Consider the following 14,459-nt stretch of genomic DNA (forward strand, 5'->3'; position numbering starts at 1 on the left):
GGAACAAACACAACATTAAAATTAACCCGTTTATCGGAAGTACATCGGGAGTCAGGCAGAGGGAGAGGAAGTGACGACATTACGTCAGAAACACAGTAACACTGACCAATGGTAAGAGGCCGTGTATAGCAAACCGACCAACGAGCGACATCCAACGCAGCCTTTTCGGGCCAATGGGAGAAACCCACGCCAGCTGTCGTCATCTTGGGATATCTGGCGTTTATATATTCCCGGTGTGGAGATTTTAAGGAATTGCAGTTTTGCTTTTTATCGTTGTGTTTCGTGTGGGAAGTCGTCTGGTGGTTTCAATTTATCGGCGTTTTCAATATTCGTTCTTTCCCACATTACGCTTCACCTGTTCGCGCTCTCGCCATTGTCGTTGAAATCGTATTGTTTCCCACATCACAGACACGGGTAAGTTGCCTTTTTGTTTGTTTTGTTTCCTTGGACAATTTAGAACGCGTATTCTTGGGCTTTGTGAGGTGATGTCATCGTTATGACTTCAGTATCGTTCGACTCTGGAAAATGTTTTCTGAGGGAATGGGTGGTGGAGGCGTTGGCAATGCGCATGTTTGAATTGTTATAATGTGTGTGTAAATGTGTGTATATATATATATATGTGTATATATATATATATATATATATATATATATATATATATATATATATATATATATATATATATATATATATATATAGTATTAGTAATGGTGTGTGTGTGTGTGTGTGTATATATATATATATATTGTGAGATGTTTGGCCTCTGTCGCTCACCGTACCGGTTATGTACGTGCCTCACGTTGATTGGTTCGTCTTGGGTGTCTGGCGCGTTCTCATTGGCTGTTGTAAGGTTAAGGGTTACCGATGCGCTGTGTTCGATGCTCGGCTCGTTCTCCACAAAAAACGAACCGACGTGATTTTCTTTTTTATTTTTATGAAATCTGATTTCTTGGATCTGTTCTTGAACAACTTAAGTTAAATTCTGTGCTATTCTCAACATTTAAAAGTATATATATATTTATATTTTTTGAAAATCCAGTGTCATCCACCACCCAGGGGTTTGTGGCCAGGATTTATCCATCGGTGATTGGTCAATCGTGAAGCAACATTATATTTATTTATTTACTAAATTGACCTTTGTGCTGCTTTCTCTCCTATTTTGTTGCCCGACTGATACCGATAGGGCACCCTGGTCATGTGGGTGTATGAATTCTTATTGGTGGTCCTGGTGTTTGGCTCGGTCCGGCCCGATGACGATGATGACGCAAGGAAGGAGAGCATGGGGACTGTGGTGGGAATCGATCTGGGAACCACCTATTCGTGGTGAGCCTTTGTTTGCTGAAAGTCGTGGTTTTATTATTATTTTATACCTGGATTTACCTTGCGAAGGTGTCTCGAGTGTGTACAGTAGGTTTGTAATGCGAAGGTGGTGCTTTGTTTGCAGTGTCGGTGTTTTCAAGAATGGCCGGGTGGAGATCATCGCCAACGACCAGGGTAATCGCATCACGCCCTCCTACGTGGCTTTCACCTCCGAAGGCGAGCGCTTGATCGGAGACGCAGCCAAAAACCAGCTCACGTCCAACCCCGAGAACACGGTGTTTGATGCCAAGCGCCTTATCGGTCGCACCTGGACGGACCCTTCGGTGCAGCAGGACATCAAGTATTTTCCCTTCCAGGTGACTAGTCGATGTCAGGTCGCATGGCCCGAGTTGTAAACGAATGCTTGTGCACATGACCTTTGCCGGAGTCTGCGCCGACTCTTAGCATGGGTTCATGGAATCGTGGGATCTTCTGGGTTTTTGGATTTGGTGAAGTTTGATCCGCCATGAAAAAGCAAATGGCGTGTCCCTCCGCGACATGATTTTTGCTTGTGTGTGTCGTGTTGCCAGTTGATTGAGAAAAAAGGAAAACCCCACATCCAAGTGCACGTCGATGGTCAGTTGAAGACCTTTGCTCCAGAGGAGATTTCTGCCATGGTGCTCACCAAGATGAAGGAGACCGCTGAAGCCTACCTTGGAAAGAAGGTGTGTGAGGGAGCCTTTCCATAGCTCCCGATTGGTGTTTTCAAATAATGATTTGTTTCAGCATTTCCATCTTCAGGCCGGTCTTTCATCAATTGGAGTTTGTCCAATTGGGAATTGTAGATCGAAGTGAATAATTGATTTGGTTTTTGACTTTTTGGGATTGCAGGATGGCCTTGAGGTGCGCCGTCTAGTCTGGGTTTGCATCCCGACCCAGCTATAAATTGTCATCCCGGTGTGTCACGGGCAGGGTGATTAATCTTGCGTGCCGTCCCTCAGATGGACGTTAAGCTGGGTGTCCTATCTGCCGCGATTTGTGGTGGATGTTGACTATCCTAAGATGCCCTTCACCAACGGTATACAGATTGCTGCCCTAATTTACACCGATCACTGCACCAGAACAAGATAGAGGGAGACTTGGAAAACAATGGGTATGTTGAGGAAAGGGAGTATACAATGGGTGTACATGATGGATGGAGAAGCAAAATCTCAGGAGCGATGAACTAGATTTTTAGAAGAGAGTGGTAGAAAAATATCACCGTTTCGAATGGGGCTGTTAGACAGGGTGACCTAGATGTATGCAGGTAGCTCATCTGAGATGGTGGTGAATAGCTGCCTGACTACCTGGAGGGAAGATTGAGATTGAAGACGATGTGGAAGTTGGTTCCACTGGTGGGGAGAAAAAGAGGAATGAATGAATGGGTGGAGGTAAGCAGTGAACCGAGACTTGGGTAACCGACTTGTGTGCGATGGCGAAGTGATAGACCCATAGACTCGGCTTCATCACGGGAGGTTCCAATAATAAAGGCCTTGGTTTCCACGACGTCGATCTGATTAAGATGTGAGCAGGACAGCCAGCCCATAGGGGTGAGCCATACTCCATCGAGTTATGGATGAAGGCCTTGTAGGTGGACAGGAGTTCAGGTGTGCCGACGGAGGATGCTGAATCTGCAGCTGACTTTGGAGTCATACTTTGAAATGTGCTTTGCCCAAGAAAGATCATGGCTGATGGTGAGACCCAGAAGTTTGAACAAATGAACCTCCTCAAGATGATTAAGTATATGAGGGGGAGAGGGGTACGGTGAGGGAGGTTTGCTAGACTGTACCTGGCGTTCCCTTTTGGAGAGAGGCAGAGCATGTGATTTGTCTGGATGGAAAGACCGATTCCAAGTGTTTGACCAGCTTGTGTTTTTTTTCCAAGATCTGAAGAGAAGAGGCTGCTGCCTGTCTCAAGGGTGAGGAATGTCACAGCTGAGGGTGGAATCATCAGCAAGTAGATAGAGGATTTCCCAGAGTCAGAGAGATCATTTATGGAGGTTAGGAATAGGACTGGGCCCAGAACACTGCCTTGTGGCATTCAAGCCATTGATGTAATGCACAACTCGGCCGCTGGGGTGGGGGTCAGCGCTATGGAATCTGAGGAGATATTAGCCACGGATAGACCCTAAGGAGTCACATGTCCTGTGGGAGCAAGGATTGTTATAGATGTCGGGTCCATCACAAGTGGCCTGGAATGAGAGATCTCAGGTTGGAGCGGAGACCTTGGATGTGTTAGGGGGTGTGGTGAGTGGCTGTGTTGAGCAGGAAGCATTCAGATGGTGGGGTAAGGAGGGATGCAGAAAGACGGGACATGAAACTTTGAGATGTGGAAAGAGGGCAGCTGCGTAAGAGAGGAGAAAACCCCCACTTGGTGAACTCCGGCTCACCCTGAATTCCTGCCCGAACTACCACTTGTAAGGCAATGGCAAACCACCCAGTACATCCCTTTCCAAGAAACTGCTTTGGCAGCACCGACACCATGACGAAGTATGGCACATCAGAATCGGAAGTTTTTGATTTGACGATCCTGTTCCTGTTGATGTGGTTTTTGTACGACGTTGATCTCTGGTCGTTTTCAGATTACGCATGCCGTTGTGACTGTACCCGCGTACTTCAACGATGCGCAGCGGCAAGCCACCAAGGATGCCGGGACTATCGCCGGACTGAACGTCCTTCGGATCATCAACGAGCCGTGAGTTTGACCCCAAATTGCAGCGACGTAGGAAAGCGACGTTGGCCGATCACGATCTCTGTGCTTTAATGCTCGCCTTTCCGCTTTTCATCCCTTCAGGACCGCAGCTGCTATTGCTTACGGATTGGATAAGAGAGAAGGTGAAAAGAACATTTTGGTGTTTGATCTGGGTGGTGGCACCTTTGATGTGTCGCTCCTCACCATTGACAATGGTGTCTTTGAGGTGGTGGCTACGAATGGTGATACTCATCTTGGTAAATTGCACTTTTTGGCTCTTCTTTTTCTTCATTTACCGCTTGATCCTTTGATGAATTAATTTTAATGGCCTGTTCTTGCCTAGATTGTTCAAAAACGGTTTAAGACTGTTCTCTGCGACTTAATTATATTTTTCTCAAGTCGTGGGTAACGCTTGCCACTCTGTGCTGACTTAGGTGGTGAGGACTTTGACCAGCGTGTCATGGAGCACTTCGTGAAACTCTACAAAAAGAAAACTGGCAAAGATGTGCGCAAGGACAAGCGGGCTGTCCAGAAACTCCGTCGTGAGGTGGAAAAGGCAAAGCGAGCGCTCTCCGCTCAACATCAGGCGCGTGTCGAGATCGAGTCTTTCTTTGACGGCGATGATTTTTCAGAGACGTTGACTCGTGCCAAGTTTGAGGAGTTGAACATGGTGAGGAAATAATTTTGTTCTTCAATTTGAATTGCTCTCTACAACCTTGATATTAGACCACATCGGTTGAACTAACCTCGACCCCCATCCCCACCCCCTCACTCAGGACCTCTTTCGATCAACCCTGAAGCCTGTACAAAAGGTAATGGAGGATGCGGACCTGAAGAAGTCTGACATTGATGAGATTGTGCTGGTCGGTGGCTCGACCCGAATTCCAAAGATCCAGGCACTGGTGAAGGAGTTCTTCTCTGGGAAAGAACCCTCACGTGGCATAAACCCAGATGAAGCCGTTGCTTTTGGAGCAGCCGTGCAGGCCGGTGTGCTTTCTGGTGCAGACGACACTGGTACGCTTTTAGTCCCCCTACCCAAAGGGGACGATACGTTTGCTCTCAGTTGTCTGTGTCTGTCTGTGTGTTTGTCCATCCCACCTGTGGTTTTCTGGACGTTTCTTTCCTATACAACAAACAACAACAACAGGCATTTTAAGGCCGTCTTCCCTGCCAGAGCGGGGGTTAGCCTTGCGGTCCCCATGACAATCTTCTCCATTTTGCCCTATTTTCTGCATCTCCCCTTGTTAACCCCCTTGCCCACATTTCTTCTTCCACCATCTTTAGCCAAGTCTTTCTCGGTCTTCCCCATCCTCTACTTCCTTCTACATTCATTTCCATCACTCTTCTCAACCAGTCACTTTCATCCTTCCTCAACACATGACCAAACCATCTCAACCTGTTCCTCTTCACAGCATCACTCACAGGCTCTATTCCCATCATCTTTCGCAATTCATCAGTTGTCTTCTTCTCTCTCAACGATACTCCGCACATCCGTCGAACCATTCGCATTTCCACCCTTTCCAACCTTCGTTGCTGCTCTACGTTCATTACCCATGTCTCGCTCCCATAAATCATAACACTTCTCACACATGCAGCATACACCTTTCCCTTCAGCTTCAACGACACTCACCTCCTCATCAGCACGCTACTCAGTTCCCAAAACTTCTTCCATGCACATCTCACTCGAGCAACCGTTGCCGAGTCTGATCCACCTTCTCCATTCAGCATGTCTCCGAGGTAGCAAAATGTTTTCACACCTTCCAGCTTCACGCCGTCTCCAAGATCCAACTCAACATTTCCTCCATCTGCAGCTCCCTCTGTGCACACCTTACATTTGAATGTAGCTGCCACACTGGTTAATGACCCTCTCAGACCACTACATTTTTGATGAACCCACTCAGCGCAAATTGTCCATTGAATGGAGTTCACTCCGACACCCTTCCTGCACACAGCACACGGCCACTTCCCAGTTATTTCCACCTCACCACATGCTTTACCACTTGCCATCACCTTCGTCTTTCCGATATTCACCTTCAGACCTTTTGTCTCCATACATTCCTTCCACTTGTTCATCTTTTCCTTCAGTCCATCCATACTTTCCGCATTTTCTTCTTCATAATTTGTTGTGGTTGTTTCATCATTCTTGATGATATGTTGTGGCTGTTTCATCGTCCTCGATGATTTGTTGTGGCTGTGTTTCATCATTCTTGATGATTTGTTGTGGCTGTTTCATCATTCTTGATGATTTGTTGTGGCTGTTTCATCATTCTTGATGATTTGTTGTGGCTGTTTCATCATTCTTGATGATTTGTTGTGGCTGTTTCATCATTCTTGATGAGTTGTTGTGGCTGTTTCATCATTCTTGATGATTTGTTGTGGCTGTTTCATCATTCTTGATGATTTGTTGTGGCTGTGTTTCATCATTCTTGATGATTTGTTGTGGCTGTGTTTCATCATTCTTGATGATTTGTTGTGGCTGTTTCATCGTCCTCGTTGATTTGTTGTGGCTGTGTTTCATCATTCTTGATGATTTGTTGTGGCTGTGTTTCATCATTCTTGATGATTTGTTGTGGCTGTGTTTCATCATTCTTGATGATTTGTTGTGGCTGTTTCATCATTGATGATTTGTTGTGGCTGTTTCATCATTCTTGATGATTTGTTGTGGCTGTTTCATCATTCTTGATGATTTGTTGTGGCTGTGTTTCATCATTCTTGATGATTTGTTGTGGCTGTGTTTCATCATTCTTGATGATTTGTTGTGGCTGTGTTTCATCATTCTTGATGATTTGTTGTGGCTGTGTTTCATCATTCTTGATAATTTATTGTGGTTGTTTCATCATTCTTGATAATTTGTTGTGGTTGTCTTTCATCATTCTTGATAATTTGCTGTGGTTGTGTTTCATCATTCTTGATAATTTGTTGTGGTTGTGTTTCATCATTCTTGATGATTTGTTGTGGCCGTTTCATCATTCTTGATGATTTGTTGTGGTTGTTTCATCATTCTTGATAATTTGTTGTGGCTGTGTTTCATCATTCTTGATGATTTGTTGTGGCTGTGTTTCATCATTCTTGATAATTTATTGTGGTTGTGTTTCATCATTCTTGATGATTTGTTGTGGTTGCGTTTCATCATTCTTAATTTGTTGTGGTTGTGCTTCATCATTCTTGATGATTTGTTGTGGCTGTGTTTCATCATTCTTGATGATTTGTTGTGGTTGTGTTTCATCATTCTTGGTGATTTGTTGTGGTTGCGTTTCATCATTCTTAATTTGTTGTGGTTGTGTTTCATCATTCTTGATTTGTTGTGGTTGTCTTTCATCATTCTTGATGATTTGTTGTGGTTGTTTCATCATTCTTGATTTGTTGTGGTTGTTTCAACATTCTTGATTTGTTGTGGTTGTGTTTCATCATTCTTGATGATTTGTTGTGGTTGTGTTTCATCATTCTTGATAATTTGTTGTGGTTGTGTTTCATCATTCTTGATAATTTGTTGTGGTTGTGTTTCATCATTCTTGTTAATTTGTTGTGGTTGTGTTTCATCATTCTTGATTTGTTGTGGTTGTCTTTCATCATTCTTGATGATTTGTTGTGGTTGTTTCATCATTCTTGGTGATTTGTTGTGGTTGTTTCATCATTCTTGATAATTTGTTGTGGTTTCATCATTCTTGGTGATTTGTTGTGGTTGTTTCATCATTCTTGGTGATTTGTTGTGGTTGTGTTTCATCATTCTTAATTTGTTGCGGTTGTGTTTCATCATTCTTGATGATTTGTTGTGGCTGTGTTTCATCATTCTTGCTGATTTGTTGTGGTTGTGTTTCATCACTCTTGATAATTTGTTGTGGCTGTGTTTCATCATTCTTGATGATTTGTTGTGGTTGTTTCATCATTCTTGATGATTTGTTGTGGTTGTGTTTCATCATTTTTGATGATTTGTTGTGGTTGTTTCATCATTCTTGATAATTTGTTGTGGTTTCATCATTCTTGGTGATTTGTTGTGGTTGTTTCATCATTCTTGGTGATTTGTTGTGGTTGTTTCATCATTCTTGATTTGTTGCGGTTGTGTTTCATCATTCTTGATGATTTGTTGTGGTTTCATCATTCTTGATGATTTGTTGTGGTTGTGTTTCATCATTCTTGTTATTTTGTTGTGGTGGTTTCATCATTCTTGTTAATTTGTTGTGGTTGTGTTTCATCATTCTTGATTTGTTGTGGTTGTTTCATCATTCTTGATGATTTGTTGTGGTTTCATCATTCTTGATGATTTGTTGTGGTTGTGTTTCATCATTCTTGATGATTTGTTGTGGTTGTGTTTCATCACTCTTGATAATTTGTTGTGGTTGTTTCATCATTCTTGATGATTTGTTGTGGCTGTTTCATCATTCTTGATGATTTGTTGTGGTTGTTTCATCATTCTTGATAATTTGTTGTGGCTGTGTTTCATCATTCTTGATGATTTGTTGTGGTTGTTTCATCATTCTTGATAATTTATTGTGGTTGTGTTTCATCATTCTTGATGATTTGTTGTGGTTGCGTTTCATCATTCTTAATTTGTTGTGGTTGTGCTTCATCATTCTTGATGATTTGTTGTGGCTGTGTTTCATCATTCTTGATGATTTGTTGTGGTTGTTTCATCATTCTTGTTAATTTGTTGTGGTGGTTTCATCATTCTTGTTAATTTGTTGTGGTTGTGTTTCAACATTCTTGATTTGTTGTGGTTGTTTCATCATTCTTGATTTGTTGTGGTTGTTTCATCATTCTTGATAATTTGTTGTGGTTGTGTTTCATCATTCTTGATTTGTTGTGGTTGTTTCATCATTCTTGATTTGTTGTGGTTTCATCATTCTTGGTGATTTGTTGTGGTTGTTTCATCATTCTTGATGATTTGTTGTGGCCGTTTCATCATTCTTGATGATTTGTTGTGGTTGTTTCATCATTCTTGATAATTTGTTGTGGCTGTGTTTCATCATTCTTGATGATTTGTTGTGGTTGTTTCATCATTCTTGATAATTTATTGTGGTTGTTTCATCATTCTTGATAATTTGTTGTGGTTGTCTTTCATCATTCTTGATAATTTGCTGTGGTTGTGTTTCATCATTCTTGATAATTTGTTGTGGTTGTGTTTCATCATTCTTGATGATTTGTTGTGGCCGTTTCATCATTCTTGATGATTTGTTGTGGTTGTTTCATCATTCTTGATAATTTGTTGTGGCTGTGTTTCATCATTCTTGATGATTTGTTGTGGCTGTGTTTCATCATTCTTGATAATTTATTGTGGTTGTGTTTCATCATTCTTGATGATTTGTTGTGGTTGCGTTTCATCATTCTTAATTTGTTGTGGTTGTGCTTCATCATTCTTGATGATTTGTTGTGGCTGTGTTTCATCATTCTTGATGATTTGTTGTGGTTGTGTTTCATCATTCTTGGTGATTTGTTGTGGTTGCGTTTCATCATTCTTAATTTGTTGTGGTTGTGCTTCATCATTCTTGATGATTTGTTGTGGCTGTGTTTCATCATTCTTGATGATTTGTTGTGGTTGTTTCATCATTCTTGTTAATTTGTTATGGTGGTTTCATCATTCTTGTTAATTTGTTGTGGTTGTGTTTCATCATTCTTGATTTGTTGTGGTTGTCTTTCATCATTCTTGATGATTTGTTGTGGTTGTTTCATCATTCTTGATTTGTTGTGGTTGTTTCAACATTCTTGATTTGTTGTGGTTGTGTTTCATCATTCTTGATGATTTGTTGTGGTTGTGTTTCATCATTCTTGATAATTTGTTGTGGTTGTGTTTCATCATTCTTGATAATTTGTTGTGGTTGTGTTTCATCATTCTTGTTAATTTGTTGTGGTTGTGTTTCATCATTCTTGATTTGTTGTGGTTGTCTTTCATCATTCTTGATGATTTGTTGTGGTTGTTTCATCATTCTTGGTGATTTGTTGTGGTTGTTTCATCATTCTTGATAATTTGTTGTGGTTTCATCATTCTTGGTGATTTGTTGTGGTTGTTTCATCATTCTTGGTGATTTGTTGTGGTTGTGTTTCATCATTCTTAATTTGTTGCGGTTGTGTTTCATCATTCTTGATGATTTGTTGTGGCTGTGTTTCATCATTCTTGCTGATTTGTTGTGGTTGTGTTTCATCACTCTTGATAATTTGTTGTGGCTGTGTTTCATCATTCTTGATGATTTGTTGTGGTTGTTTCATCATTCTTGATGATTTGTTGTGGTTGTGTTTCATCATTTTTGATGATTTGTTGTGGTTGTTTCATCATTCTTGATAATTTGTTGTGGTTTCATCATTCTTGGTGATTTGTTGTGGTTGTTTCATCATTCTTGGTGATTTGTTGTGGTTGTTTCATCATTCTTGATTTGTTGCGGTTGTGTTTCATCATTCTTGATGATTTGTTGTGGTTTCATCATTCTTGATGATTTGTTGTGGTTGTGTTTCATCATTCTTGTTATTTTGTTGTGGTGGTTTCATCATTCTTGTTAATTTGTTGTGGTTGTGTTTCATCATTCTTGATTTGTTGTGGTTGTTTCATCATTCTTGATGATTTGTTGTGGTTTCATCATTCTTGATGATTTGTTGTGGTTGTGTTTCATCATTCTTGATGATTTGTTGTGGCTGTTTCATCATTGTTGCTGATTTGTTGTGGTTGTGTTTCATCATTCTTGATGACTTGTTGTGGTTGTGTTTCATCATTCTTGATAATTTGTTGTGGCTGTTTCATCATTCTTGATAATTTGTTGTGGTTGTTTCATCATTGTTGCTGATTTGTTGTGGTTGTGTCATCATTCTTGATTGTTGTGGTTGTGTTTCATCATTCTTGATGATTTGTTGTGGTTGTGTTTCATCATTCTTGATGATTTGCTGTGGTTGTGTTTCATCATTCTTGATGATTGTTGTGGTTGTGTTTCATCATTCTTGATGATTTGTTGTGGCTGTTTCATCATTCTTGATGATTTGTTGTGGTTGTGTTTCATCATTCTTGATGATTTGTTGTGGCTGTTTCATCATTGTTGCTGATTTGTTGTGGTTGTGTTTCATCATTCTTGATGACTTGTTGTGGTTGTGTTTCATCATTCTTGATAATTTGTTGTGGCTGTTTCATCATTCTTGATAATTTGTTGTGGTTGTTTCATCATTGTTGCTGATTTGTTGTGGTTGTGTCATCATTCTTGATTGTTGTGGTTGTGTTTCATCATTCTTGATGATTTGTTGTGGCTGTTTCATCATTCTTGATGATTTGTTGTGGTTGTGTTTCATCATTCTTGATGATTTGTTGTGGCTGTTTCATCATTGTTGCTGATTTGTTGTGGTTGTGTTTCATCATTCTTGATGACTTGTTGTGGTTGTGTTTCATCATTCTTGATAATTTGTTGTGGCTGTTTCATCATTCTTGATAATTTGTTGTGGTTGTTTCATCATTGTTGCTGATTTGTTGTGGTTGTGTCATCATTCTTGATTGTTGTGGTTGTGTTTCATCATTCTTGATGATTTGTTGTGGTTGTGTTTCATCATTCTTGATGATTTGCTGTGGTTGTGTTTCATCATTCTTGATGATTGTTGTGGTTGTGTTTCATCATTCTTGATGATTTGTTGTGGTTGTCTTTCATCATTCTTGTTGATTTGTTGTGGTTGTGTTTCATCATTCTTGATGATTTGTTGTGGTTGTGTTTCATCATTCTTGATGATTTGTTGTGGTTGTGTTTCATCATTCTTGATGATTTGTTGTGGTTGTGTTTCATCATTCTTGATGATTTGTTGTGGTTGTTTCATCATTCTTGATGATTTGTTGTGGTTGTTTTATCATTCTTGATGATTTGTTGTGGCTGTGTTTCATATTGATGATTTGTTGTGGCTGTTTCATCATTCTTGATGATTTGTTGTGGCTGTGTTTCATATTGATGATTTGTTGTGGCTGTTTCATCATTCTTGATGATTTGTTGTGGCTGTGTTTCATCTTGATGATTTGTTGTGGTTGTTTCATCATTCTTGATGATTTGTTGTGGCTGTGTTTCATCATTCTTGCTGATTTGTTGTGGTTGTGTTTCATCATCCTTGATGATTTGTTGTGGCTGTGTTTCATCTTGATGATTTGTTGTGGCTGTTTCATCATTCTTGATGATTTGTTGTGGCTGTGTTTCATCTTGATGATTTGTTGTGGCTGTTTCATCATTCTTGATGATTTGTTGTGGCTGTGTTTCATCTTGATGATTTGTTGTGGCTTGACTATGATGAATATTGGAACCAGTACGGACATGACATGTATTGCAAAGCAATCTTCACCGACCATTTGGCTTGTGCTGAAGGTGTGCTGTGGTAACTCCGAACGGTGTGCACAGGTGAAGTGGTGCTGCTGGACGTGTGCCCCCTCACACTTGGCATCGAGACCGTCGGAGGCGTCATGACCAAGCTTATCGGCCGTAACACGGTTGTTCCCACCAAGAAGTCTCAGATCTTTTCTACAGCTGCTGATAACCAGCCCACAGTTACCATCCAGGTGTTTGAAGGTAGGCTGCAAATATTTGAGGTCGGACTGGGAAATGCAGGCTATTTGGTCAGAGCAAGTCAAGTTCAGAAGTGCGATGTAGGTCATGACCCCTGATGGTGGCAGCTTTGTTATGAATGAATCTCCTCGTTTACTCGTCGTGAAGTTTCAATTGGAGCATTTTGTTTCGCTGCAGGTGAGCGACCGATGACCAAAGACAACCATCTACTGGGCAAGTTTGACCTGACGGGAATCCCTCCGGCGCCGCGAGGCGTTCCTCAAATCGAGGTCGCCTTTGAAATCGACGTAAACGGTATCCTTCGCGTCTCGGCCGAGGATAAGGGCACGGGTAACAAGAACAAGATCACCATAACGAACGACCAGAACAGGCTCACGCCCGACGAGATCAAGCGGATGGTCGACGATGCCGAGCGTTTCGCCGACGACGATAAACGCGTGAAGGAGCGGGTGGAGGCGAGGAACGAGCTCGAAAGCTACGCTTACTCCCTCAAGAACCAGATCGGGGACAAAGAGAAACTCGGCGGGAAGCTGTCGCCCGAAGATAAGGAGACCATCGAGAAGGCCGTCGACGAGAAGATCCAGTGGCTCGAGGGCCACCAAGACGCCGAGGTCGACGCGTTCAACGCGCAGAAGAAGGAGCTCGAAGAGGCCGTGCAGCCCATCGTGGGCAAGCTTTACTCCGGCGCGGGTACGCCGCCCCCAGAGGAGTCGGACAAGGACGAGCTGTGATTGCCTGTGCTCCATGTGTGAACTGAGCTCTTCGACGGTGAAAAAGACTGTTTGGCTTTTTTTTTTCTTTTTTTCTTTTTCTCCTCGCTCTTTCGCATTAGGTCTTCCCCTCACACAAAGTGTGGCTTAGTGCTCCTGCCATCGATGGCCGTTCCTCGTTTCGTGTACCTCCTGCGTAGTTGTGATTTGGTTACCATCTTTTTCCTGTGATTTCCAGTTGACACCGGAAGCAGAAAATTGCACAATTTGAAGGTGTCGTCGTTATTATTATTATTATTTTTTATTTTTTTCCCCTCGTGGATGTATCGACACCTAATCAAGGCATCATCACCTCCTCTGATCCATATGTGCTCATTTTGCTTTTGGGCGGAAGGGCGGACCATTTGAATATAGTTTCTCGCCCTACAGTTTTTGGTGTGGGTAAGTAAATGCTCTTACCCCCACAGTTGATGGTGAGGGTGAGTAAATGGTGTACAGGTATTTGTTTTGTTCCAATTTGAATGATCTGAAGGATGACTCGTTGATGTCCACGGACCTTGTTTGGGTGTGTAAAATAGCTGTGTGCGCCACAATTTGCATGCCTGTCTAAAGTCTTACAGCGGGGTTCACTAGATACATTTTATCATTTGGGGTTGGGGGGGGTTGGGACTTGTTAAAGATTATTTTGAATACACGCATCCAGTGGTGTAATTTAATTCTGTCATGACATCACAACTGTTCATAAGTCGTTGTAATAAACGGGAACTTTATTTAAACTTTGCTTCCAGCGTCGTGGATAAAAGTGATTCGATTCCACGTCGACCTCGTGTGGTATTGTGGAAGTTTGTATCGTTGGTGTAGGCCTGGGAGGATGGTACGGAGGGACGTGTACTCGCCTTTGAGCGGTTTCGCCTCGATTTGAATCTCGACCCAGCTATAAACTGCCGTCCTGGTATTTTGCAGGCTGTCAAATCTGTTGGTGTTGTGTTCATAGGGAGGTTAACGGTGGACATAGTAACGATCCCACAGGGTGTCACAATTGATAAGCAGGTTATCGCTGCTCCTGTGAATAGATTTACAAAAAATGACTGCTGGAAATGCAATGGCAAACCACCTAGCACAACCAATGTTGAGTAACTGCAACTGGCCTAACAACATGTAAAAGGTGTGGTACGATAATTGGTGGAGAACTTGTGTATGAAGGAAACGTTTT

At 41.7% G+C, this 14,459-nt stretch overlaps 1 protein-coding gene across 1 annotated transcript; it reads left to right on the forward strand.

Moving 5' to 3' along the window:
- Positions 1-100: 100 nt before the first annotated feature.
- Positions 101-14,022, forward strand: HSPA5 (heat shock protein family A (Hsp70) member 5). The gene is made up of 10 exons (XM_068109449.2): positions 101-414; positions 1,184-1,323; positions 1,445-1,676; positions 1,890-2,024; positions 3,920-4,032; positions 4,132-4,286; positions 4,464-4,699; positions 4,806-5,043; positions 12,372-12,539; positions 12,714-14,022. The coding sequence occupies exons 2-10, from the start codon at positions 1,196-1,198 to the stop codon at positions 13,265-13,267; spliced, it is 1,959 nt and encodes a 652-aa protein (XP_067965550.1). The 5' UTR covers positions 101-414; positions 1,184-1,195; the 3' UTR covers positions 13,268-14,022.
- Positions 14,023-14,459: the final 437 nt, after the last annotated feature.

Source organism: Myxine glutinosa, chromosome 3 (genome assembly GCF_964187855.1).
Source record: "Myxine glutinosa chromosome 3, kmMyxGlut1.1, whole genome shotgun sequence".
Taxonomy (NCBI): Eukaryota; Metazoa; Chordata; class Myxini; order Myxiniformes; family Myxinidae; genus Myxine; species Myxine glutinosa.